Source organism: Anas platyrhynchos, chromosome 1 (genome assembly GCF_047663525.1).
Source record: "Anas platyrhynchos isolate ZD024472 breed Pekin duck chromosome 1, IASCAAS_PekinDuck_T2T, whole genome shotgun sequence".
NCBI classification, from domain to species: domain Eukaryota; kingdom Metazoa; phylum Chordata; class Aves; order Anseriformes; family Anatidae; genus Anas; species Anas platyrhynchos.
The window spans coordinates 60,301,747-60,328,555 of NC_092587.1; the positions used below are offsets into that span (position 1 = coordinate 60,301,747).

The 26,809-nt window shown below is 40.5% G+C and overlaps 2 protein-coding genes across 3 annotated transcripts in view; one reads left to right on the plus strand and one right to left on the minus strand.

Annotated features, from left to right (window-relative positions):
• Positions 1 to 62: 62 nt before the first annotated feature.
• NDUFB2 (NADH:ubiquinone oxidoreductase subunit B2) lies at positions 63 to 935 on the plus strand. Its single transcript, XM_027447075.3, has 4 exons — positions 63 to 223; positions 305 to 449; positions 570 to 661; positions 850 to 935. The coding sequence occupies exons 1-3, from the start codon at positions 135 to 137 to the stop codon at positions 642 to 644; spliced, it is 309 nt and encodes a 102-aa protein (XP_027302876.1). The 5' UTR covers positions 63 to 134; the 3' UTR covers positions 645 to 661; positions 850 to 935.
• A 698-nt stretch (positions 936 to 1,633) lies between these two features.
• BRAF (B-Raf proto-oncogene, serine/threonine kinase) overlaps positions 1,634 to 26,809 on the minus strand; it is an 82,337-nt gene continuing 57,161 nt past the window's right edge. The window contains exons 11-19 of one of the 2 annotated variants that reach the window (XM_072038935.1): positions 26,307 to 26,424; positions 25,229 to 25,313; positions 22,761 to 22,937; positions 21,203 to 21,249; positions 20,486 to 20,604; positions 19,614 to 19,745; positions 16,738 to 16,872; positions 15,725 to 15,878; positions 1,634 to 15,332 (exon numbers count right to left, since the gene is read on the minus strand). In XM_072038935.1, coding sequence (XP_071895036.1) covers positions 15,196 to 15,332; positions 15,725 to 15,878; positions 16,738 to 16,872; positions 19,614 to 19,745; positions 20,486 to 20,604; positions 21,203 to 21,249; positions 22,761 to 22,937; positions 25,229 to 25,313; positions 26,307 to 26,424 — 1,104 coding nt within the window. In that variant the 3' untranslated portion in view covers positions 1,634 to 15,195. The remainder of the gene's footprint in view (positions 15,333 to 15,724; positions 15,879 to 16,737; positions 16,873 to 19,613; positions 19,746 to 20,485; positions 20,605 to 21,202; positions 21,250 to 22,760; positions 22,938 to 25,228; positions 25,314 to 26,306; positions 26,425 to 26,809) is intronic. The other variant, XM_027446729.3, reaches the window with a different exon arrangement.

The window sequence follows — 26,809 nt, forward strand, 5'->3', positions numbered from 1 at the left end:
TTTCTCTTTGCCCTCCGTGCCCAGAGCCAGCCCCGAGGAGCAGGAAATTCCGCCCGTCCCCCCCTCCCGGCGGTGCGTTGGTGCCGGCCGGCGCTGAGGCGCGGTGCGGTGACCTTGTGGGGAGCGGGGCCGCCATGTTGGCGTCGCTGGGGCGCTGCGCGGGGCGGCTGCTGCGGGCCGGGGGCACCGGGAACGGGCTCGGCACCGGGCTCGGGCGGCGGCAGTGAGTGGGGAACGGGGCTGGGACGGGATGGGGTGAGCCGGGCCAGTCGGTCCGGGTCCGTGAGCGAGGCGCTCGTTGCAGTGCGGGCGGCGGGGTGCACATCGAGCCGCGGTACCGGCAGTTCCCGGAGCTGACGCGGGCGCAGGCGGTGCGCAGCGAGCTGCTGAGCGGGCTGATGTGGTTCTGGATCCTGTGGCACATGTGGCACAGCTCCGACATGGTGCTGGTGGGTGCGCCGCGGCCGCGGCGGGAATAAGAAGGGAATTAAAAAAAAAAAGGGGGAAGGGTTGGGGGGGGGGGGGGGGGGGCGGCCGTGTCGTGACAGCGCCTCGCGACATGGCCGCAGGGCCACTTCCCGTACCCCGACCCCGCGGCCTGGACGGACGAGGAGCTCGGCATCCCCCCGGACGACGCGGAGTAGGAGCCGGCAGCAGCGCGGTACGGCCCGGCCCTGCCTCACGGACCCCGCCTGTAGCCCCCCACCTGCCCCTCAGGGGGGGTTCTCCGCAGGGATCGGGGAAACCGGCCCCTGGAGGCAGCAGGGGATCCGCTGAGGGGTCTCCTCCTGCCTCCGCCCTGAGACAAGTGGCAAAAAGTTTCTCTGGAGCCTCTTCTCTCGTTTGCAGGTCTGCGGAACTGAAGCAATCCCTGGAATGAAGTCTCTGTTTCTTCTGTCCAGGTTTCAATAAAAGAGAGTCTGAGTTAAACCATACTTTGTTTGTGGGTGCTGTGGAGCTTCTGGAGAGCTGCCCTGCAGCTCTAGAGGTGGGGCACTTGGGCCTGAAGGAGCCCCCTGTGATCATGGCTTAATGAATAACACACCCCCCTGGGCACTGAGGTCCACAGCTGGAGGGTGAGGTAGAACTTGCATGAATGCTCAGCAGGTACAAACCCTGTCACTAAATGTCTGCCAGACAGTAAAAGGGGTGGTGGGGAGTAGAATTCCCCTGTTAGAACAGCAGAGGAACTAATTGGAAAGACCTTTTGCTGACATTTTTTCAACAAAACCTGCCCTGAGGCTCCTCCCATCTTGGAGTAACAGTTTGTGTAGGAGCAGAAGCAGCTCTTAAAGAGAGGCCAACTTGTGCCAAGCTTTCCCTGGAGTGAGGGGTAAATTCTGAACCAGAATCTACGACCGGAGTTCAGAATAAGCATTTTGAAGTGAAACCCTCTCTGAAGGTAAAAGTGCTGAGCACAGCTTTCGAAGAAGAAACAGCCCAGCATAAGAAAGGCAAAGGGAGGCGAGTTTCTCTCTGGGCACAGAGTTATATTCTAAAGTAACTGTTTAAAAGTTTGTTTGTCTAAAAGCTAATTCTGAAGTTAACTTTTCACTCATGTTGAGTGACCCTGGCTGCACCTCTGGAACTTCGCTGAGAGGCCAAGTTGTGAATTCCATGACAAACCATCTCCTTCAGACTTTTCCATGCAGTCAATCTTTATTATAGCAGTATTCTCATATTCACATCAAGTACATAGAACTTTTTGCCTTTTATATAATACAGAGTTCTTTAAATAACTTTACACAGAAATAGTTTTCTTCAATCTGAATTCAGCTATCAAATTTTATTATGTTTTAAGTCTCCATGCTCTCTAACCAAACTGGACAATATTTCCCATTGTACAAATTTACATGAGAAAAACTCCAAAATACAAATGAAGGGACAACAAAAGTAAAGGGGGGAAGGAACAAACAAGAAAAGTAAGTTGTATTGGCAATTACAGGGGAAACGTGAGAGGGAAAGAAGGGGAGTTGCCATGACCTATACGTAACAGAAAACTGAAAATAAACATTTTGTTATGAATTAAAAAATAAATACAAGTTTCAAAACAATTACTCCATTGTAAGATTTTAAAAAGCAGCTATGGAAATCTACTAACACAATTTTTTTTTGTGTTTTTGTTTTTTTTTTTTTAAGTAATCAGACTGGACCTTCTACTTTGCAGTCATAAGCCCCTTGCAAACCTCCGGTGGTCAAAGAGAATACAGCTGAAAGGAATGTTGTGTTAGCACAGAGTTTAAGTTGTTGGGACATACACGTCATTGCACTAAGAAACAAAAAAAGAAATCAAATCTGTATATAAATTTCCCTTTCCTCTCCTTACTACTTTGCCTCTCATAAACGAGCCTCTGTATTATGAGGTAATGCCATTGTCTTGACTATATATAAAAATAATCAAGTTTAAAGGATATAGATCTGTTTGTCTATAAACTTTAAACGAGCCAGTCCTTTCTTACGCCCCCGTGGGGTCTGATGACCGAGTGCTCCACCTTCCATCGCTTGCCCATGCGTTAAGCCTCCCGGGGAAGCCCCCCAGCCTGCTGCACCTTTCCTCACCCAGGAAAAGCTGCGCGCACTCGAGTAAGAAAGAGAGAGTGCAACTTGTGCAGGGCTGATTCCAAACGGGTGCACCTGCTCCTTCCGAACAAGGCAGCGTCACACAAGGCAACAGTGGCCAGTCTGCATGTGTGTGCTGACATGGGGGGGAAAAAAGGGACCCAGCGGGCAGCTGATGACTGATTACTTTTTGCAACTGCTGAAGAATAATGTGCCAACTGCTCAGCCCTGGGAGATGCTCAGGAGATGGGACACGGGGTGGGGAGTTGCGGCTGAGGGGTGAAGTGGGGATAGCACGGAGCCCCCATGGGCTGGCTCCAGCGGCACAGGTCAGCGCCGGCTCCCAGGGGAGTTTTAGGGGCAGGACTTCTCCCCGGTCCCAACAGGTGAGAGTGGGGGAAAAGCCGTGGTGTGGTCTGGGTCACCAACACATGCAGGTCGGCCACTGGCAGGTTTCTGTCAGTTGAGGAGTGCGGAGAGGGGGGAGGAAGGGGAGGCAGGTAGGACACAAGGCTCACAGAGGAATGATGTGCATTTTTTTTTCTTTCCTTTTTTCCCCCCCCTAAAGGTTCACAGCTTTGAATAAAAAAGCACATTTATTGCACTTACGTTTTATTTTAGACAGAGTTAATTTAAATTATGCCCTCACAATCTCTCACCGTCCCAAAATAACCCGACACCCGAGTTTGGTCCATTTTGCCCCCCAGACCCAACGTCTGTGCCCAGGTGGTGGGCTTCATTTCTTCTCCTAAAACGCTCCATGACACTCCCAAACACACACACAGATTTGCTTTTCAAGTAGGGTGATTACACAAATGCAACACAGAATGACATTTAGCAAACCCAAAACGAACCATTTTTCAAACCCAACCGAAAAAAAGAACACGTAATCCTTTGCTTTTCTGTTTTACTCAGAAGTCACTGTCACCCAGGGCTCATTCTCAAGTACAGCTGCTGCCAATGCGGTACGCTGGGCTAAATGTCTGCACAGGCCACGGCTCCTCTGAAGGAGACGGGATGAGCTGAACACACCGCTGCTGCCACGCCATAAAGCTCACGCCTAGGTAATTCAGCAGCTCCTGAGCGCTCCCATCAGCTCCCTTCTCTTGGCAAAGCAGGGAAATGACTTTTGTGATTTTGTGTTTGAAAAAAGACAACCCCCCCCCAACTCTTTTAGTGCAGAATTTGAAGTCGGTAAAAGGATTCCAGATAGTTCCTGCAATGTTAGTAAAACCTTTTTTTTTTTTTTTAAATATACTTTGATTTCTAAAAGGGACAAAACCAAGTTAAAATCAGCCAAATATTTGCACGAACTGTGCATTTAGACATAACTGAGATTTACAATTATATCCAAAATCTTGCACCAAAAAAGAAAAGGGAAAGATCTGCGAAAGAAAAAGCACTAACACCAAAAGCCGTTCTTTCGTCCTTCTGGACAAATAGGTTACAACTGGCACCCGTGCGTAGGTACTGCCAGAAGCCTCTGTAACCAGACTGAAACTTGAGCAAACTGGCACACGCTGGCTGTCCCTCGCTGACACGACACCCATCATCTCCCAGGGCTAACGTGCAGGAACTGTGCATTGCTGGGGAACTGCGAGAGGCCTGAGGAAGAGCTAAGGAAGCCTGATGATATTCCATACAGCAAAATTAATCGCGCTTTCCAGGCCAGGGAGTTCACTGTACAACCTGATATACGTGGCCTTTGATTACAGGAGTCCTAGCCATCAATTCCTCCTAATCTAGTTCTCACTTTTCATCCACCGTCTCATTCCAAGATGTCACGATAGTGTAACCCAAAGCTTTACATTACCTTTTTTTGACACTATCTTTGTGTCTTTGGAGGGGGAGGAGGGTTTATTTATTTAAATTAAATGAACCTCACTCAATTTTCAGTAGAGCAGGTTTCAAGTAGCAGGTTTACTGTAACCGAATCAGCATCCTTCAGTCCCTAGCTCTGACATGACTGCAGGTGTTTTGGGGAATGCTCTCTGCTCTCCTCGCTCCTTTACAGGAGTTCACCAGCTCCCAAATGCCTACCTATATTAACAGCTATATACAAGACTACTGCATCAGAAGTAAACCAAAGCCACTGCTCTAGTTCGAAAGCACCTGGTTTACATTCTGTTGTACTTGGTAGGTTGCGAAGGCACATGATCATTTGGCAAACTGCAAGACTTTTGGGGGGAATCCTATGTAAACCATTTCACAGAGGGTCTCGGTAGCTCTCTTTTCTGAAGAAAAGATACATGCTAGTTTTCACTTGAATTCATTCTTGGTATCCTCTCTATTCTGCAGTTTTAAAACAGTTTCCTCCCTCCACAATTTTGTCATTATTTACTGCTGAATTATTAGCTTCTACATTAGCATCCTCGAAACTTAAATTCTCTGCTCTTTTGATGATTTTTACTTGGTAGGAGGTAATGAAGCAATGACGAAAGATACTTAAAAATGCATGCCGAAACAGACACGAACTGCAAATGCATATTAACAAGGCTGCAGTAAACAGTTTGTTTCATAAGCTTCTCTGTAAAAGGAGTAACAGAAACACCCAGCACCTTCGAAGCGATGCCGTAACAGTCCGTTCATGCAACTGGTTTTTAACCAAGCTTGACTGTACCTAGAAGCTTTGCCTGTCAAATTGTGCTACTGGTGAAAGGTTTTCTCAACAGATAGAAGACATTGCCTACAGTACTATGAATAATTTGTGCTACACATGCTGTACTCACAGTTAAGAAGGGAGTTCAATTTATAGCCTGTAAAGGTGTGAAATGTCTACATGCCTCTTCCCTAAATCTAACCCCGCTTCACTGATCAAATCCTCAGGTTGACTTACACGTGACTGTAAGGTTTCTGAGGACCTGGCTTCCCCAGATATTCTGCTAAATTCTGGATGCGTTCACATCGCCAGGCAAACACAGAAGCAAACCTATTTATGCATGACCTTCAGCATCTTTTCCACCCTGTTGGGGCATTTGTGGAAGGACATGGTATTTATCAACAGCCAGCATTTCGTTCATTGTAGATCATCAAGGCCAAATTCTGCCTCTGATGGGCATGCACTAGTCCAAGTGATGCTGAGAGGCCACAGTAAGATGGCAGCGCCCGGCCTCATTTATTCTGCATCATCATCGGCTGCTGAAGCATTCCAGTACAAGAAAAGATGATTTTAGGTAAGCATAAAAGGCAGAAGTGGATGCATTTAATGCCTTGCATGAGTTCAGGGAAAACAACAACAACAAAAACCCAACCCTACTGAGCTAATTGTATCTGGGGCCATATAGGACTTCATTCATGCAGAATTTACTCTCAAAATAAGCAGGCCTCTGTGCTCACACCACTTGGTTTAAGCTCCACTACAACGTTCCAGTTCCAGCAGATATGCCATAGGAAAGGATCACACACTGAACAGGGAAGATGTGAAGGTCACAGCCCTCTTCCAACTGCACGGAAAAGGAAAGGCAGAGGGGAAGGTACGTGCGTGGTTAGCAAGGACATCATGAGGGGCTGGGACTGGCTACAGGCCGATTTGCAAATAGTTCTTGGATACCAGATAAGCAACATGACTGCCTAGATGTTTGTCCCAACACACACACACAGAACATGTACTAGCATTTCCATCCGATGGCATGTGCTTGTGGTTGGGACACCACAGAGAAGCTTAAGAAGTTTGGTGCAATGAACATGAATGTATTTGTTACTCCATTTCACTTCACTTCCTTCATTGCACTGCTGTAACAGGGCATTCAGTTCTTGTCCACCCATCTCCCCACTCACTAAACATCAACTGGGCACCTTTAAGACTGATTCTGATGGCATGCAAGACATCCAGAAACATTCTTGAAGGAAAAGATATATAAAAAAAAAAAATCCCAATTATTTACAAACCAAATTTCTTCCAAAGTTTTCCATGAGCATTACGTGGGATCTCTGAAAGACAAACATGGTACTACAGCTATCCAAAGGGGAAAGAACAAACATGGAAACCAGTAGAAATGCATCCTGAAAGGATTTCTCTAAACAGCAGCCAAACAACTTGCACATTCCTCAGGGAAAAAAAAAAGACACAAAACAGAAAAAATGAAACAAAACAAACAAACCCCAATTAAAAAAAAAAGAAAAAAAGAAAAAAGAAAACACAACATAAAGATCATGTGTTACTTATAAAGTGCTTTGCATGGACAAGGATAGCAATTTTCCTTGTGCTTTTCCTATGGGCTCAAGAAGCATATTGTAGACTAACGGGTAATGAATCTTCACAAAAATAAGTTCGTTTTAAGCAAAGGAATTCCTAACAGTTATATTTTAGCAGACAGTTTTCTGCTAGCATGACCTTGTGGAAGGAAACTAGGGCTTTTATCAAGCTCTGCGAAACCAACGACTCTTGAACCACCTGTAGGTACTGGCTCCGGTAACAGTTTCTTTCAAGAGCATCTTAATTTCCAGTATGCCCTACATTTACAGGTTGGGCCACAGCCCGTCCAAGGGCTGAAACGACGCGTGGGGTGAAGGGGAATGAGCAGCGAGGGGCTCTCCTGGAGCTGATCTCTGTCAATATCTCACCGGCCTGCCGACCGCAGCGGCCCCCCGCCTGCCGCCCGGGCCACGTCCGCGCCTCCGACCACCGCTCGCTTCAGCAGCTTCTCCACACTGGGAAGTGGCTATTGCTACTAGGGAAATTCCTGCCAACCTCAATGAGGAGAAAAAGCCTTACAGCATCTGAAGACCCACAGCAGATGAGAAAAAATTGTGCTTTTTTTTTTTTTTTTAAATGCATCCTGTACACAAAGTCAATTCTATTCATGTACCAACATGAATCACTTCATTCTTGTAGTGACTATTAAGTCATTCACTATTGCTGTCTTGCTAATGTTTGTGGAATTAATATGAATACACAGTATTTCAGTTATAATTCCCACTTCAGATTAGTCCGGTCCCTATAAGCCCAGTAAATATTTACTGTCGACCATCACAGACTACCAGCAACACCGCACAACTCCGGGGTTCCAACACCGCATCCCGCTACTGACGTGTTTCTCCCTTAGCCCGGGAGCAGCCTTCTGCAGCCAGAAACACAGACGGTCCCCTCACCCAACACACACGTTTTGTAGGGACACCGCATGTACACGCACTTGACTCCTTCATTTATTTGTCACGGTTTTGTCCAACACCTCCCTCCCCCCCAGGCCTCCCAGCCAGAGGTGGGTCAGCTCCCCTGCCTCACGTGGAGTGGTACAGGGCAGATACGGATCAAATTCTGAAAGCTTCTGTCTGAGCTTGAGTTTCTTCCTAATGTGGTCTGACTTGCCTCTGTACAAATAATTTACATTTAATACCACATACCAGAGAACTCTGCAAACAGATCACATCACAAGATATTCTACTAGAGGTAAACAATGTGCAGAACTTGATGAGCTTTTTTTTTTTTTCCTTTTTTTTTTTTTTTTTTTTTCCCTGACTGGGTAACTTGTCAAAAAGCTACCAACCATTTGAAAACCAGGACTGGAGGACAGGAAAACAAAGCACTCTGAAGTAGATACCGCCACCTTCATCCCAGTTTGCAAAGTGTACAAAAGGGAAAGACAAACGGAAGGGAGGGAGATCACAGGGAAGAAAGCAATGAGAGAAGTAGTCAGCGTGGATCCAGCAAGTACCGTTTTGCTTTGATCTAACAGCTTGCCATTAGGACAAGATGCTCCACATTTACACACACACGTATCAGAGGACATTTAGTTAACAGGATAAAAATCATTAAAAAAAAAAAAAAAGAAAGCTGTTGAAAGTACCAAAACAATTTTCGGAATGTCTAATTCTAGGGGGTTTTGTATTTGTATTCAATTCAACCTGAGAACTTTTTTTCCCATTTATGAAAACATTACATATTGGTAAGGTACCTGGCATTAACCTGCACCCTCGTTTAAAATAAAACTTTTAAAGTAGGTACATACACCGTTCACAGTCTGTATCAGGAATTCTACAGACTTCAGATGCTGCGGTAGCATCTTTGATAAATACACTGTATCATATGATACCAAAAAAAAAAAAAAAAAGAAAAAAAAAGGACAATCTCGCTACATTTTTTTTAAAAACTTGTTTGTTGCTGGACCAACAAAAGAAGGATCTACTGAACCCTTCTAAAAGATGTTGTATATGCACACACCAAGAAAATACTGGAAAAGGAAAAGGTTAAGGTTGGTGGTTGTCATTTGTTTTTTGAGGAAGTGATAAAGTAAATCTGAAAAAAGTGCAGCAGCATCCCCTTTTCCTTCAGATTAACATCTTCACCTTTAGAGTAACATCTTCTCCAGCTTCCACCACCCCACGCTGTTTAATTTTACTGGAATAAACCAACCCCGATTTAGACAGAATTAGGTGTTTGACATTGTAACACAGTGAAAAGGGGATACTGCATTGTCCACAAACCAGTGAGTACACCAGGAAGAGAGATCAGAACGGAGGATGATTCTTTTAATTAGCACTCATCAGATATTCAGCCTCTGATGATACGTTGTTAGAGGGAGAAAGCCGACCGGCAGACCATCCAAAGCAAGTCTCCTAAGTTGCAGCAGCAGTTCCATCCCCTCATGCCCGAGCACCAAAGTCAAACCACGAGCGCCCTCTCCTCTCTCCTGGGAATGATGCCAACGGCACAGGCAGCCACTGCGGGTCTCCGAATGCACGTGGTGTTTTGTGTTGAAGGAGAAACACTGGCAGCAGAGTATTCTGGTTCCTAAAAAGGTACTTTTTCCCATTGTGTTGGACTGGCAGTTCCATTCTGCTCCACTTTTAAGCTTATGGATATCTTTTCTAAATTACTTTAGGCTCGGCGGAGCAGAATAGAGTTTTGATGTTAAGAAACTGTAGGAACACAAGACTTAAATAACAGAGTGGGTGCTGCCATGGTGCTGTGGCTACTTGAACGCTGCAAATTCTCCTGTAGAGGGAGGACAAGAGCTTGGTTTAAAAAGGTGATTTCAGTTACGAGGTGGTCAGAGATTTTCTCCAGACTAGCTGAACATTAGGTTGGATACCAAAGATGTTAAAAAATGCAAACTGTTAAAATTAAAGCACAAAAGAAACACAGTGAAAGAACATTGAATACAGACCCAGAGTATTTTACTGAAAAAGAATTTCTCGAAAGCAAGTTATACCCATTTTTCCCAAGACAGAGGTCTGCAGGTTCAAGCAAAGTCTAATCATCATGCATTTAAAATAAAATCTGTCAGGCAAATTTCAGTTCAAACTCCCTATTTATTGCATGCATATCCTCCTCAAAAACAGTAATTGCAATAAACGTGTCAGATTGCAAACTAATTTCTATCCTGGTATAAAACTGGTTTAATAGCAAATTTGACACACCCGTTAACCTTTAAATACTATATACAGTAAAGTGCCTGATTATTACACTAGTATTAAAGAATGCCAGAATCTGGTTTAGAGACCAACACAGAAACCTACTGTGAGAAAACAAAGACTGATGAGATTGTCTTCTGAGGCCCAGACCAGAAATTAGGCCTCACTAACAGGGAACACATAAAATAAAGCACCCCATGTTCCCTGAAGAATTATTGAACAAACAGAAATCCTACACAGTGCTTTCACATGCAACCACCTCATGAAACTCTACACAGTTTATTTAGCCTCATCACACCACGGGACAGTCTGATAGTAGCAGTTCAGAGATGAAGAAACCATGGCACCATGGAGTAAAACTGATGCCCAAGGTCTTAAGAAGTTTGCCAGCACCTTGAATAGAAGCTGAAACTAAAATATTCATCCTCATCCTTGTAATCCTATGCTTTAGCCAAAAAAAAAAAAAAAAACTGCCACCCACAGAACCTGTATTCTCTAAGATTTTGAAGGAGGGGTGTGCAAATATGCTTAACCCAAAGGACTCTGGAGAGGAAGAAAAATAAATGTACATATAACTTCCTGTTGTTGTGTTCCACATAAATTTGTGGTTAGTTTATGCTATTTTGTGACAGGGCTTCTCAGAGCTTTCCTAGTAATGAAGGAATGAAATACACAGAAGAGACCCTCTGCTCCAACAGACAGGTGTGAATGCTATCACATCTCAACAACTGTTCCCTATCTTAGTGTCCTTCCATCTTTTCAAAAGCAAGAGTTTTGCTGGCTTCCATTTTTCTTAAGATTTCTATTCTGAATATTGGAAACGATCTGGAGATATCCCTACAAACAGAATTTTAGACTGATAGCATAAATTCAGTTGAATGTCTTGCTTTATAAAGAAGGGAACCAAGAAAACGATCAGCAGCCTGCATGGGGGAGGCAAAAGAAAGGGCATCCATGGGCCTGGTAGGAACAGATGATACAGGTGATTTATGTAACAGAAAGAATGCAGGGAAAGAGGATAGGACCCTATACCTCATGGGAGATGAGAAGGGAGGGCACCCAAGGTCTAAAGTAAGAGTGGTGGGTATGGGGGGCTGTGAAACACCTCGAGCTCTGTGTGTCCTGATAGTCTATGGTGGTAGCTATAACAACATTAAAAACAAACAAAATAAAACAGAGAAAATAAAACAAAAACCTTAATGATGAGACTAATTGCCTTTTTTACTAGTTCTACCAACAGATAAAACCCTTGCTCTAAAATACGCATGCTATTTGAGAATTTTTCTTGTTTCTCTCTGGCACATTTCACCAGCGCCCAACTCTCTTCACAGTAACTTCTAACAGCACCTCAGTTTTTGTACTTCTTTCCTCCTCATTTTTCCCTTTTAAGAGAAGGACAAGGAAAGTCAACAAGTATTGCCTGTGAAGCTAATTTTTAAGAATGACATTCATGCTTAGCTACACTTTCAAAACGTGCTATACTTATTTTTTCAGTCTGCTTTCCTAAACTGCTGATTAAAGATCAATTTATAAACAAGAGATTGCTCTCTCATTACTCATCTTGTCCTTCTGCCCATTTCTGCTAATAATTCAGCTTTTAATAGTTGTACGGGGATTTCAGATGATGAAAGACGAACCATTAATTAGGAAAAGGCAATGGAAAAACAGGAGCAGAAGTCAGGAAGTATTTCAGATAGGATAGTAGCTTTAAAAATTGATTTTCAGACTTCTTCTCCATTTTAAATAAAACTTTAGCAAATATATATATATATTTTTAATTTTAATGTTATTTTATTTTGTGACAAGCTAATGGTAAATCTCCCCTTTCAAAACTGAGGTGCTACTCTGCTCTCAGATCAGTAAGTGACCAAATGGGTAACATGGTCATCTAATAGTGGGATTATGTCGAATGAACATGTATAAAATGTGTTTACGAGTACAAGCTTTCCCTAGATGAAGAGTGTAGATGGCATTATCTACCTACATTGCAAGAATTCTCATCGTGTTAGGTGAAAACAGAACTTTCTGAGGAGTAGCTAAAATGTTTTATGTCACCCTTTCTACTCTGACGATCTAAAATATCTGCAGCTGGTTCTTTTATCCTCCCAAATAAATTCCACCTGTAGGAGGGGGAGAGAGCCCCTTCCTGAGATTTGGGATGCGTGCAGGTAAATGAAATAACCTGGACTATGAATCCATTGTCCTGTTCACAGGACTGGAAGGTCTGGCTTGAGAGCAATGAATGGGTGAAGACAGCTTTAGGAATGTGTCCTGATATGCTCTGTCCTGCAGGAACAAGATCCCCCTTGTGGAATACACGGAGCATTTCCCAGTGCAAGGGTAAGAAGCTGAGCTGTGGCTGCTCCAAATGAGGTCAGTTTACTCTGAAGCTATGAAACCACATAATTTGTGATTTGGGATGCGATAAAAACAACATTTTTACATTTTTATTCGTTGTGAGACAGACATCTGATGTGTGCTTTTTACCAAGAAGAGCTTTGGATACTTGCTTTGATGGGTAACAGAGGAAGTCCGTTTTTTCTAAAGGGTGCATAGCATTTAAAAGGCTGCACTCACTACCTGCAGAGCCCTTTTGAGTTAGTTGCTACTGGTCTTTTCATACTTTTCATGTTTTATATGCACTATTTTAAATGCACCTCCAAAATATCTGTATGGAAAAGATCACCATGTTATTTCTTATTGAGTCCAAACGATATATTATAAGGGCATTTTCTAAGCAAACCAACTGCCCCTTATTTCTGGAAGGATTTAGCATGTAGTTACCAACCTTTATGCTCACAAATTTAAAGGTGAGCTGAATTTCTGAGGTCACTAAGGCATCCTAACTATTCTACTTATCCCAGGGTAGATGCCACTTTTCTTAGAAGAATTGGAAAGAGAAGAATGGTTCCCTTCCAGGCCCATGCAAGCCTTGTCAAATGAAAAGGAGAATAACTGGCTTATCAGAGGGAAAGTATTTCTACACCAAATACACCTACTTGCCTGGATTACATTAAAAGACACAGAAAAAAATATGTGAGAAAGAAGCAGTTTTCTGTCAGATCTTGTGCTGATCTTCTGATCTGGGTATCATCCACTGGCTAAATAAAATATTTGGAACAGGGCCTGATGTTGATAATTAATATCCTCAGAAGAATATGCAGCAGCACTTAAGAGGCTCTGTTCCTTCTAGAAGGAAGGAGAGATTTTGTTTCTATACTCAGATGTAGAGAAGTAAAGAAAAAAGGAATCACACACAGTATAAATTACGTACCCAAGAAAGCCTGGGTTGTTACAGACCTGTTTTCAGGACCTATAGATATCTGTTTCTAAATAATATACCTGAGTCACATCTGTGAAAACACTGACCAAAATCCACAGGTCCACAGGTATATTTAGGCCTTTTTATCCTATATATGTTTCAGAATTCCACTGAAGATGCAATTATAAACTACTAAGTTAAACCCCTAAATGCCTTTATGCCAGATTAAGGCAATGATCAACATAAAGCAGTGTTATTTTTGGCTTCATAAAATGCTTACTAAGAAGCTAAGATCATGTTATGGTCATGGATCCCAAATCATGCCTGATGTGTAAGAACAGCAAATGACACAGGAAGAATTCTAGTGCACTGACCATACAGCAGGCAATGGGGCCAAACACATCGAAGGATAGCAGCATTTTTCCCCATAAATTATAGTTCCTATAGCAATGAAGAACAATCTTAACAACCACAACCAAGGCTACTACAACAAACAACTTGCTTGAACAATCTGGCAGACCCAAAAAAGAGTAAGACTAGGTAAGGCCATGATGGAGGCTCTGCACTCTCCATTACTCTCAGTGTGGTGAAGCCTTTTCTGTGTGGGATGATGCAATTCTAGACTCTGCGGAATGCCCAACAGCCCTCCTCTTGCTATTTACTGACATAGGCATTGCAGCCTGCACTGAATACCATACCGCAAAGGTTAAGAAGCATTCCTCCTGACTTTCTAAAATAATTAAAAAAAAAAAAAGATTATGAGGAAAAAAACATTTAAATCCTGTTTTCATTTTAAGATAGGCCTGCCAAAATGAGGCAAAACTACCAGAAAGATGGGAAACAGGTTTTCTGAAACAATAACTTTCATCAGTAACTATTTCCATAAGAGCTAGATTTCAACAGCTGAGTTTTCTTGACTAACATAAAGAGAAAAGTTAGTTCCACAACTGTTCCAACAGTAGAAGCCAAAAAGACCATTAGAATCTGGCCAGCAAATGTAAAAATTGCTTCCATCTCTCTAAACTCTCTAACTTTCCTGTTGTGAAAAAGGCTCAGTTGCCAGCAAGACAGCAGAAAGGAAAACCTCTGTGGAATTTCTTCATCTATTTCAAAAACATATTGCTAACAGTATGTGCACCTCTCTATAAGTACCTTTCTGGCCCTTTAAGTCCTAACAAGAGTAGCAATAGCTTGTTTCCAATGCAGAAATATCTGTGAAAATTAACAGCTTAACTGCTTAGAACAAACAAAACTGCCTAATTAATTTCAAAATATGCAAGAACACAGTTGTTAATAATATTATTGTTTGTTTTCATATCTGACATCAAAGACTGATGTAACCTGAACCAGTACTCTGATTCACCTGTTCCACAGGAATGATCCAGAGAAAAATAAAATCTTTCAAGTGAGCTGAGAGGATTGTGCTAAGGCTTCTCACTTTCTTAGTGAGATATCTAGTTTGATTCAATTCTAGTCAAACTAGCAGCTTCATACAGAAGTGAAAAAAACAATCCCTCACTGAGCAGTAGCGTGTTCTGTAGTATTATTAACAATATTAAAATAATTAAAGTATGTCACCTTAATAAAATTCATGGTATAATACTGATTTCCATGCAAACAACTGCTTTTTCAAATCCGTTAGCAGCAGCTTTTTTCTCTTATTTAGTTATGTTCCAAGCTTTTTTTTTCTTTTTTTTTTTTTTAATTAGAAAGTTCTTGCTAACTGAAGGATACAGAGACCAATACGAGTCAGCAAAAGCAGACATAGAGAATTTCTTTTGTTGCACTGTAATAGAACATTTTGAGATGGTCTAAACTATAGAGCAACTATCAGAGCATTTAGGCAAAAATGAAAACTAACAGAAATGAAACAAACAAAACCAAACGAACAAACAAAAATAAGCCACCACTTCTCTGCAGGAAGAGATGTTCTCTAAACAGCGCTATTTTAAAACCTTAACTTTTTAAAAAAAGTGTCACACATCACCAAGGTCTTTCTTTGGATTATGTGTTGCTTCTGCTTACTTCTGCTGACCACAAGCAGTTTTGATTGCACTCAGCCTTGCAGCTAAGTTCATGTTTCCAATTGTTTCCCACATGTGAGTAGCATTACTAACTGAAGGATCTAAAGCCTTATGCTCCTTAATAATGAGCTCAACTGAAAGAAAAACGAAAAAAAACTTTGAGTTGATTAAAAATAAATACACTCCTGAGTAACTAATTCCAATCAATAAACTAGGCAAAAATGACACCCAATGACCTTTAGAGGAGTTTTACTCATTTTGAAGTGACTTTTCCCATTTCTCTTAAGTGACCTTATAAATCTTCTTGTGCCAGCTGTTCCCAAGGCACTCCTTACCAACACAGACTTGTACCCAGGACATTCAATGCCCAGTGTTAGGAAGTGAGTCTTCATTCCCCCAATAAACCTTAAAAAAGTAGCTGGTAGGAACTGAGAACGTACAAATGTGTTGCACACATCGGAACACACCAGCACACAGACACACAGGCACATGCTTCACATGTCTTTTCAGTGTACTGGAAACCCACCGTATCCCCCTGCTTGGATGGGTGTTTTTGGAGAAGCACAAGCATACAGACTAAAATCCTCTGTTTGGAAGCCAGCCCGGTTTAACGACGGCTCAGATGCACTGCGGTGAATTTTTGGCAATGACCGGGCCAGAAGCTCAATGGAGGCAAGAATCTAAAACAAGCAAAAAATAACCGATCAGTTATTCTAAAGTTGTAACAATCTCTTAAAACCAAAGGCAGAACATCAATCAACTACAAAAAAAGATATTTATACACACATTGAAACAGAAACTTAAAAAAAATGACTGCACTGCACTCTTGTGCTTACATCTTCACGAGCCAAGAAGGACATTTTGTGAAGAAACTGTCTCATTTTCCCCTTTAAAAGGCCATGCTGATTTCCCTGTGTAAGCATATGGCAAACAGTTGCTTTTTATTTGCTTCCTTGTTTATGCATTGTTACCTATAGCTATTATCGCCGTAAACAAACACAATTTCTCTGGAAGCTGTCTCCCTAACACCATCTACTAAAAAGCCAGCAGGGGGAGCTCAATTTATTTTTGAAAATGCTTTGGTACACTCGAAACAAACTAAGATTTCCCCCTTCAAGCTTTTAGAACCCAAACCTCCCTCTTGCAGGCATGATAAAGTTTTGTCTCCAAACTATCAGACTCCCCTCATAAAGCCTGGGGGAGAGGAAGGAGCAGAGCATACAGATTTCTGAGAACGTACAAAACAAGTTCTAATTCACGTGTTTAACTGCAATCATTAATTTCGCTATTGCCCAGGAAACTTTCTCCAACAAATAAATGATTTTCTGACTATACAAGCTATTTTACTATCTACTTTTTGAATTGAAAATTAACATTTCTAATTGAACAATAACCAGGTCTAATTCAGGATTCTTATGAAGTCCTGCTGTAGGACTAATATAAAAAATCTTAAACTAGCCAGAGAGTTCATAAGTGATCTTTATTTTTCGTTTTTAAATTGGGACATCTACTGAGAACTAAAGAAAAATCACTCCTCACCTGTGGAAAAAGGGGTCTCTCGTCTCTTTTCTTTTTTAAGCATTCTGCCATTAATCTCTTCATAGCTTTTGGACAGTTGCTCCGTACTTTGCTGAGGTCTGGTGATAGATATCCTCGTCCCACCATAAAAATTATCTTTATTTTAGGAAAAAAACAGATGAAGAGGAAGAAGATGAGTTCGTAACATAAATAGTAAAAACAACAACAACAAAAAAGATGGACGTTTTGCTATAAACTATTTTAGCTCCAGCAGCAAATTTTCTGCTCCCAAAGAACAGCATCTGGAAGTGAAATCACCAGGTTTGTTAAGAGTAATGTTTGCTTGCTTGTTCAGTAAAGACAAGAAATTAGACTTTTCTTCCTCCTTCTCTTCTAAGAGAGATTTAGGAGAAACACGAATGCTAGTAAATGGTTACCATTTATAGCAATGAACATCTAAGGAAGAGTTCTTTGGTGTCAAAAACAGTTACAAAAACAAGAATAAGCAACTGTGGTAGGAATACGGTTCCTAAGAATAAATATTCTGTTTCATAATACGAAAGTCAACAGAAAGTTCACACTGAAAGGCATTTTAGGAAACACGCAGACTTCAGATATTAAAAGAAACCTTACCTTTTGAGAATAAATTCTTTCGTTTGCTTTTCTACCACTAAAACTTATTATTGACATGTGACCATCCTTCCACCTCCACACCTCCCTACCCCCAAGAAAACCACATACAAAAATGAAACTGCCTTTTGTCTGTAGAAACTGAGTATTACAGGCCCATTTTGATATTCACCTAGAGGCAGACAGGCTTTGAATTTTTACAGTAATTTGTTTTGCATGGAAGGTTTACATTTCACCTAAGGATAAAACTTAAGTATAAAACAAAGTAAATTAATAGAAAGCAGGAAAGCAGAGTATGAATCTGGTTCATGTGCTCCTGGATATTTTAAAAAAGCCATCAAACAGCATCACATCAAGCCAAGGTCAAATGTAATGCAGTTTGAGTACTGCAGTTGTGCTGCCACTAAAAAGCCCTTTCAAACTAGCTAATCAAAGATCCATTCATGCTGCAGCAGATAATCACTATCTTTTCTGAACAGTCAGACAGACCCAGCAGGTGTATCATGCCTTATATTTTATGTAGTATAACTATTTCAATATCTTGACACTGGCAAAAAAAATAAAGCCACAACCTGCCAGAAAATCAAAAACAAAAAAACAAAACACACAACTCAAGCAAACTACCAATGCTATTTGCACTAACACTACCACAGTCCCTTTTTCAACTTTCAGCTTGCATCTGCATTTGCATTACGCGGTACAGCAGATCACCCAAATGGTTTCTTCAGAAATTTAAAAGTGCCAGAACAGCATTTCGTAGTAAAGGCTTGTCTACACCATCCATAACCTCTGCAGCAAAGAGAATTATCACCTCCTAGCAGTTATTCTTTCCTAAATAATTACACTACTTAATTTAAAATTATTCAAAAATCATCAGTATTTTTGTTTCTGATACACTGTTTGTATATAACACGGGGATTAATATATTGATTAGATGTTAGAAAAAGATTATCACTATAAGAAGAGTCCTAGTCTGTCTATAAAAATCTGTTAAAGTCAGAAAAACTCTTAGAGGTGTAACAAGAATGATGTTTTGCTCACTAAAAATGTCAGTTGTGACACATTATCTGATGTAGAAGCATCAATACAGAGTGGGCAATATTTCCATCTCTTTCAAACAACGGAGGATGAAAAAAAATCAAGAGATCAGATCACATTTTTTATGCTGGGTTAACTTGTAATTTAAAATTTGTTTCGGCACTCAAATGTGAGCACCCATTTCACAGGGTTCCTGATTCAAAACTTAAAAGGTGAAAACAAAACAATGTCTGAATACTACTTTTAGAAGGCTAAAACCATCTGGTCAGGAATCTAGACACTTCCCTTTGTTTAAAGAACAGAAAAAAAATACAAAAAGAGGAGTCACTCCAAATCTGATGAATTGGAATGAAGTGTTCCGACAAATATGGAAGCAGCCTTATAAAATGGCATTCACAGATGAACGTTGCTATGGTTGCAATTCTCAAGTACTGACAGTGAAAAAAAACAAGGGATGCGGACACAGATACAACATAAATATATCACCAGCCAGATAAGGAATAGTTTACACCAAAGGTCTTGATGCATAGATCCTATTTCCAGATTTGACAGAGAAATGATAAATCAGACAAGCCTTCCCGAACATGCCTATCCTGTGAAGACATATTACAGGCGTGGGGTATCATTAGACTTATGGAATATTTGTTCACAATTAAGTAATCTTACAGGATTCAAACACTCTGGAAAGTCATATGCTCCATCAAGCAGAATTTGAGAAATGCTGATATCCTGAAACTCCATTAGATGGTGCATGCATTTCTCAAGACTGGAATGAATATGGAACACTCACTGAGATGATTGCCATTCCATTTTGTCAGTCCTGTTCCTGAGCTGTTATTCAAGGCGGTTCAGGAGGTGGAAAAGAAAGAGGAGTAACTGAACATACAGAGAATCGTTTCTGCTTTGCAGAACTATTCTAAACTAGATTACTATTAAGTAACCTGCTCTCTCCTTAATAAGTATCCTGGCAACGAGCTCAGAATCTGAAAATCTATACTTCAAGTAAAAAAAGGAACAAAAGAAGAAGAAAAAAAAACCCTCGAGAGAAGTGAGTAAATTGGTGTTATGTGGCTGAGGCAGATCTAAATGTAGAAACGTCATCTCAGAACATCAGAAACACAAATGGAACGCACAAAACAACAGAATAGGCACTTCACAGGACTATATCACTCTTCTTCAGGCCACAGCTGACTGAAGTCAACCCCTTTTCAAGCCCATGCTCTTTTTACCTGGTCCCTGTTGTTGATGTTTGAGTATGGTAACTGTCCAGTCATCAGTTCATAAAGAACAATTCCAAACGCATACACATCCGACTGAAAACTGTACGGGTTTTTGTCTTGCATCCTTATAACTTCTGGTGCCTGTACCACAAAAGAAAACAATTAGGAAGGAACAAAAGGAAATATTTCACCACGCCAGGCTGCACCTTGCATACCAGAAACAAAATATGGACTTGTCCAGAGTATAAGAGGTGCAAGGCCCGCTCCTGGCTTCAGGTGTTACTGAGTTCTAATATAGAGGGGATAATGACACAAATCTCAAAATCTGTATCAATAACCAATCTCTCATTGCTTCTATTTAGCTTGGTTATCCCTTTATTGATCTATGACAGAACAAAGTGACCCTGTTCAGGCTAAGAAGATATTTTGAAACTAGAATTATAACAGCACTGAAAATAATGTCAACTAACAGAACCTTCAGTTTCTTCAAGTGGAAAAGAAGAAAGATGAGTTGCAACAGAGGTCATAACTATACTTCTTAGAAGATTTAAACAGTTTGCATGACATCTTCAGAATAACCATGTGTGAATCCTTAAAACTCAACCCTGAATTGATCACATCCTTCCTTAGGCAATTTTTTTTCCTGTCAGTTTAACCCTCAGTACAGGGGAAGACGACACTGAGGTTTGTTTGTTTTTTGTGACTATTGGAAAATATGCTTAAAGAAAAACTGAAATTCACTTAGAACTTCTAAGTACTGCTTGGTCTTTCCAGCTTCAGATAGTTTGCACGTGTCCATGCACTGGAAGGATAGCCTGAGAAAGCTTGGTCAGATACCCTTAAATCAGTTAAAACAGACACACCACCTCCCCTTTACTTACCATCCATAGAATAGATCCAGACAACTGTTCAAATTGATGAGATCCACTCCATCGTGATTTCACTGTAGCTAGACCAAAGTCACCTATTTTTACTGTGAGGTCTTCATGAAGAAAAATATCTAAGTGGGAAATGTTAAGGGAAAACAAACAGTACTGGTTCTGTCCTCCAAGAACAATAAACAGCTAAAAACTTGCAACTTTAGACATAACAGTTTTAACCATTCATTACCATTATTGATTAAAGAAATTTATATAATACAGGTTCTAAGCAGCCAGCATGATGAATTATGGTACTGTAGGGTTACATATTTAATGACTAGGCCAGTGCTGAACAGCCTACAGCCCAGGTGACTTTCTTGAAACGCCAAGTACTCAACCACTGGAAGCTGAATACACTCCACGAGTGAAATGGAAAAATCTTTCATTACAAGTAGAAACCCAATGATGTGAAATTCTTTGTTAAACTGCAACAAAACGCGCTATGTTATTGGAATCACAGCAATAGGCATAGTAAGTATTCATTACTTTTCTACTGATTATATAACGCCTTCTCAACCAAATTTCAATTCAACAAATAATCACACATGAAGAGGTTTTCACTTCAATAAGGTCATTTCTGGCAGGAAAAACAAAACAAAACTAGTAATAATAATAAAAAAAGAAAAACGAAAAAAGAATGCTGTCATATTCCAGAATCACATCTCCAGGAAAGGATACTATTACTCTTGAGGTCTCTGTGGATGATTGACTTGGCATGCAAATAACTGAAAAGGAACATCATAGATTAGATGGGTTAGATGTTATTCCACTAATGAACAGCTCAAAGTTCATTGTATTACCAAAACACAAACTCTGTAGATATCCAAACTGCACACGTTTGTTAAAGCACTAAAACATCAGCAATCCATGCAAGATCTTGCAACAGTCACAGGAGAAAAGAAAAACAAAATAAAGCTTAGATTTCCACCTCCAACCTGTTGTTACTGAAGAATAAAACAGCAATTACACGTCAACTTCTGCTTTTCAGTTGCCTAAGTCAATATTCAGAATCCGAACTAAAGAATGTCAGTAGTTTTTGACATGCCATTCAGTGCTGAAGGCTCTGCCTCCCAGCCTTGACGGTGACTATCATGACACTTTGTGGGGTAAGTCACAGCTTTAGCCTAGGTGTTTCCAAATCATGGGACCTAAAAGTGTTTCCAAGTCTCTATGTGTATCCCATGACACAAGCTGACTGTTTTTTAGTTTGGGACTGGAAAAGAGAACCCCTGATTGCAGAATGGATAAATAGACTGCAGGGAGGTCAGAGGAGAGTACTTGCCCCACAGCATAGATATAGCCTAAATTAGGCAACAAAGCTGTTTGTTTAATCTATTGGGCAACACAGCTCTTTGTTTAATCACTGAGAGTGGCACAAATCTGTGGAAAAGCCCCATTTTATGTTCCTGCCTTGAATCACACTCAAAGAACAGTTTCTGTATCTCCACTACCTACAGAGGGAGCCTGGGGATATCAGCAGGCAAATAGAAGGCTGAGGCCAGTTGCTGCAAACATCTCCCAACCTCTTGACTGAAAATATAATTGAATACTCAGTGGAAAAAGTGCACGATTAACTGCAATCGCCATTCCAGCTGAAGGGTGATTTTTCTGTCTTACATCAGTGTTCTGATTTTGGCATACAATATTGGGCTAGTTTTGTAAATTCCAATTCCCTCCATTGCTGTCAACGGGAGGAAGGATTACTTAACACAAAGTCCTTAGAACAAAATAGTTATGTTTTCTTCAAATGCTGAAATCTATTACTTTATTTAGAGAGCTACAACACTTATGAGAAATATAAAAGAAACTGCATTCTTTTCACTAACAGGGCTGTCTGCATTCTGGGTTATCTTACACAGTTCTGTACTTTCATTTGCAGGGTGTTTCTTTTTAAATTCTTACCCTAAGTCTATCTGCACTGTGAAGACCATAAAGCCTTGAACAGAAATCTTTTCTCACAAGATTAAAGATAATTACAGTGTGGTTAAACTTGCGTTCTTCTTTCAGAGACCATATTCCTTGATTATGTGTACTTCTCTATGTTCCAGAAAAAGACCCTGAAGTCTATTTTACTGATCAAAATAATAAACTCTTCAAATACTTTGATTAAGGCAGGACTCTGGACTTGGCAAACTGACAGACAGCTAATCTAGTTTGCCAATGTCAGTCACAGTGTGAAAGAGATACACAAACACTGTCACAACACTCATTTGCAAAGAGATAATAAGAGACTTACTCCATGCCTTGTGCAGTCTGTCGTGCAATATCAATTAGTTTAATCATTTCAAATTTGGTCTCAATGATGTGTAGATGGTGATATAAACTTGACCCCTCACACCATTGGGTAACAATAGCCAACTGAGGCTTTGTTGAATAACCCATAAAAAGAAGGATATTCACATGCCGTGTTTTCCTGTTGGGGGAAAAAAAAGTATATCAGGAGAAAATTGATGAGGGAAAATAAACAAACAAACAAACAAATACATGTAAATAAACAGGCAGAACCAAATGCATCTTTCCAAACAGAAGGTCTTCGGTCAATCTCAGCTTCCCCTAAGATAATCCATTTCTAGATTCAGTCTAATGAATTATTACAGCCTATAACCTTTATTGCTGAATTAACAAGGAGCAGGTATTCTGGAGCAAGCATTGCTTTCTCTTGATTTTGCAAAAAAAAAACAGCACAGGAATGCTCAGAAAAATGCTCAGAAGATGCTATCACTAAGTCTATGAGGAACATTGATTGTTTGAAGGCAGGCCTGGTCTTGTGTAACCTTAGTTCAGCCATACATGTTGGTGCCCATCAAGCAGAAGGATATCCCAAATGAAATTCCAGTCTTGGTGACTTCCAGGAAATGCAACCTTTTCCTTCAGAAACAATCAACATGCTTCCTTGACAAGGCTTCATTTTTTTTTAGTACTTTGATAAAAATCATTTACTTTCTGGAGCTAGCACATGAAAAATCATGGGAACAGGTATGAAAACTGTACCTCTGTAAAGTTACGATACTCTCTATGAACTTGTTTCCAAACAGTACTGGGATAGACTGGGGTTCACCACAGAGATTTGGTCACATTAAATCAAACCTCTTTCAAAGAAGAAGAAACTAGACATAAAAACTTCTCAAAGCATAATCCCAAGGTTATCTCAGCAGATATCCCAGTAGAATCAAGGCCTTGAAGAGTCTACTGATACATTGTAAAATCTGAAAGATTCTCCTAATTCCCCAGGAACTCAATCACATTCTTAGTGTCATCAAATGGACATGAAGAAGAACTAGATTCCACCAAACATTCCAACTAGAGATCACAAAGATGAGGCACCTAAGCATTCTGGAGTCTTTCTTAGGTTTCCCAGAGGCTGAGGAAAAAGCAATCTTCCTTCTACACAGCTCAGTATTGAAGGCAGCCTTCTCACTGCTTGAAGAAACCTAACAGACCAAACTTAAAACCTGTGGTAACTTCTTAAATCTGTATGCTGTGCTGTTTGTTGGCAGCTCTTTATATTTTCTTATATTAAAAAACTACCATGAGAGCCTTGACTGTGACCCTGTTAGTCCTCTCAGCAGTGCAGGCTAGGACAGTTCTAGACTATAAAACTGTGCCCTTTTCAGGTGTGAGGATCTGTCAAGTGATACTGCAAGTAAACTGCTGAGTAAACAAAAATAATCAATTTCTTGCAAATCCTATCTCAAGGAAGTACTGATGAAGCATAATGGGAAAGGCATGATGATGGGTGTATCTGGCCTGTCTGGGTCAAAGGATAGGACAATTGACCACTTACTGTAAATGCCAAAAGGATCAACAGAGAAGGGCTAGACTTCAGCCACAGGACTGCCAGGAGAAATCCAGACTAGGTATGGACTACAAGATTTTTGATGCTATGCTTTGGGTTCCACTAAGTTCTCCTGAACAGATATGCCACAAGGCCTCTACTTCCACAGCTATGGACTTAGGAGTTTCACCATGCACTTTATGGGGGACCCTCCTCCAGCACAGGCACCCAGCTCAACACATCAATTTTCCAGAGCCAAGAAGTGTCTATTTTGTTTCATAAAACAGAATTATGGTTAAGATTGTAATTGGATGCTAGTGGTATTCCACCAGAAATACTGTATGGTGTCACGTTGATAGATCCTCTAGTGAGAACTGAACCCAAGACAAATACTTCATTTGAGAACGTACAAGCAGCAGACAGGAGAAAAGAAAATCAAGAAATGACTATGAAAAAAAAAAATTACATTTTTTTCTGAGGAGTCAATGCTACTGGTTAGAAACTACTGAACAATTGAAAACTTGGTCTGTAGTGTAGCTGGAAAACAGCAATTAGGTACACTCTCCTTCAATCTCAGAACCTGGATGAGAGCAAAAGTCCCAGAAGTTCACCTATAGGCTTGACTGTCCTATGGGTACCACAACAGCAAAAAAACAGTCTGTTTTGAGTGTTTGGATATAGATATACTCATCATCAGTCTACATATGTTATTCGGTATATCTATACTCAGACAGAAGGTATGGATATATGAGAGAAGGACAAATTAGCAGTGGATAGAAATGAATGTTTTAAATGGGAAGTTATACTTTCTATCCCAATTATCATCATGAAGGAATATGACCAATGTAGTCTAATAGAAATATGAAACTCAATGATTACAGAAGCATAAATTTACACAAATGATTTTACGCCATTAAAAATATTCTTACCTGAGCACTCCTACTTCATTTTTGAAAGCCTGTAACTGTTGAGGTGTGGGTGCTGTAACATTCAACATTTTCACTGCCACATCACCTTTAAAACAAATATTTTAAGTAAGTACCATTGACATAGATTCCACAATTAAGAAAATAATGTACAGAAAATCGGAAATACTGAGATTATCTATTTTCTAGCTTTAGTGAAATAAACCACTAAAATATTAATAGTAAATATTCTGTAAAAAGACATGGATATTTCAGTCTTTCTAGTAACTACATTTCATTGAGAAGAACACGCAAGAGTCAAGTTTCTAAACTGTTTGCAGTTCTAATATTACTTAACACAGTACTTTTGAAATTTAAAAAGTATTCTTAGGTTACAGAATAGTTGAGGTTGGAAGTGACCTCTGGAGGCAATGTTGTTGAACCCTGTTGCTTAAGCAGGGCCACCTGGAACCTTTCACCCAAGGCCATGTCCAGACAGCTTTTGAGCATCTCCAAGGAGGGAGACTCCACAACCTCTCTAGGCAACCTATTTCAGTGCTTGGTCACCTTCACTGTAAAGAAGTGATTCCTCATTATCAGACAGATTCTCCTGTGTTGCACTTTGCGGCCATTACCATGCTCCATCCTCTTTCTACTCTCCCTTTAAGTATTTCTATATAGAGAGACAAGATCTCCCTCTGAGCCTTCTCTTCTCCAGGCTGCATCGTCACAGCTCTCTCAGCCTTTCCTTATAGCAGAGATGCTCCAGTTGTCTAATCAACTTCATGGTGCTTTGCTGGGGTCTCTCCAGTATCTCCATGTCTGGAGAGTTCAGACTCTGACCCAGCACTCCAGGTGTAGTCTCACCAGTGATGAGGTAGAGGGGAAGGATCACCTCCCTCAACCTCCTAGCAATGCTTCACCTAAAGCAACCCAGGATACCATTAACCTTCTTTGTGACAAGGCCAAATTGGTGGCTTATGTTTAACTTGGTGTCCAGCAGGACCCCCAGACCTTTTCCTGTATAGCTGCTTTCCAGGTGGGAGGCCCCCAGCAGGCAATGTCATTTGCTTAATAACTGTTTGCTGTGATGGCCACGTACCATGCCACTTTCCTTTGTAGACTGTTCCAAATGATCCAGATCCTATCCTTTGTCCAACTGTGATCTGTCCATCTGGTATCTCCCAATCATCACTTGAATCCCGTCGACCAAGGGTTTTCTTTACATAAATGCACAAATAGTAAGAAAGAAAGTAAGTGCATTAATGCCTGTGAAAATAGGTCCTTTACTTTAATAAATAAATTATATAAACTAATAAATTACATACATTATAAATGTAAAGATATTATATAAATTAATAAATTTCTGATTTGATATCAGAATTTCATATAACTAAAATCCTAAAATATTTTTTTCTCAAATGCTGCATTTGAGTTTTCAAGCTAGGCATATACTCTCAGCATACGGGTATACTAAATAATTTCTTGACACGAAATACTTGCCACAGATTTTGGGCAATGTTAAAATCAGTAAAAATTGAGATTTTTATTTTTACTAAAAGGAAAGTCTCAGTTAGTTTTCAATTCTTATTCAGTTGCATGGTT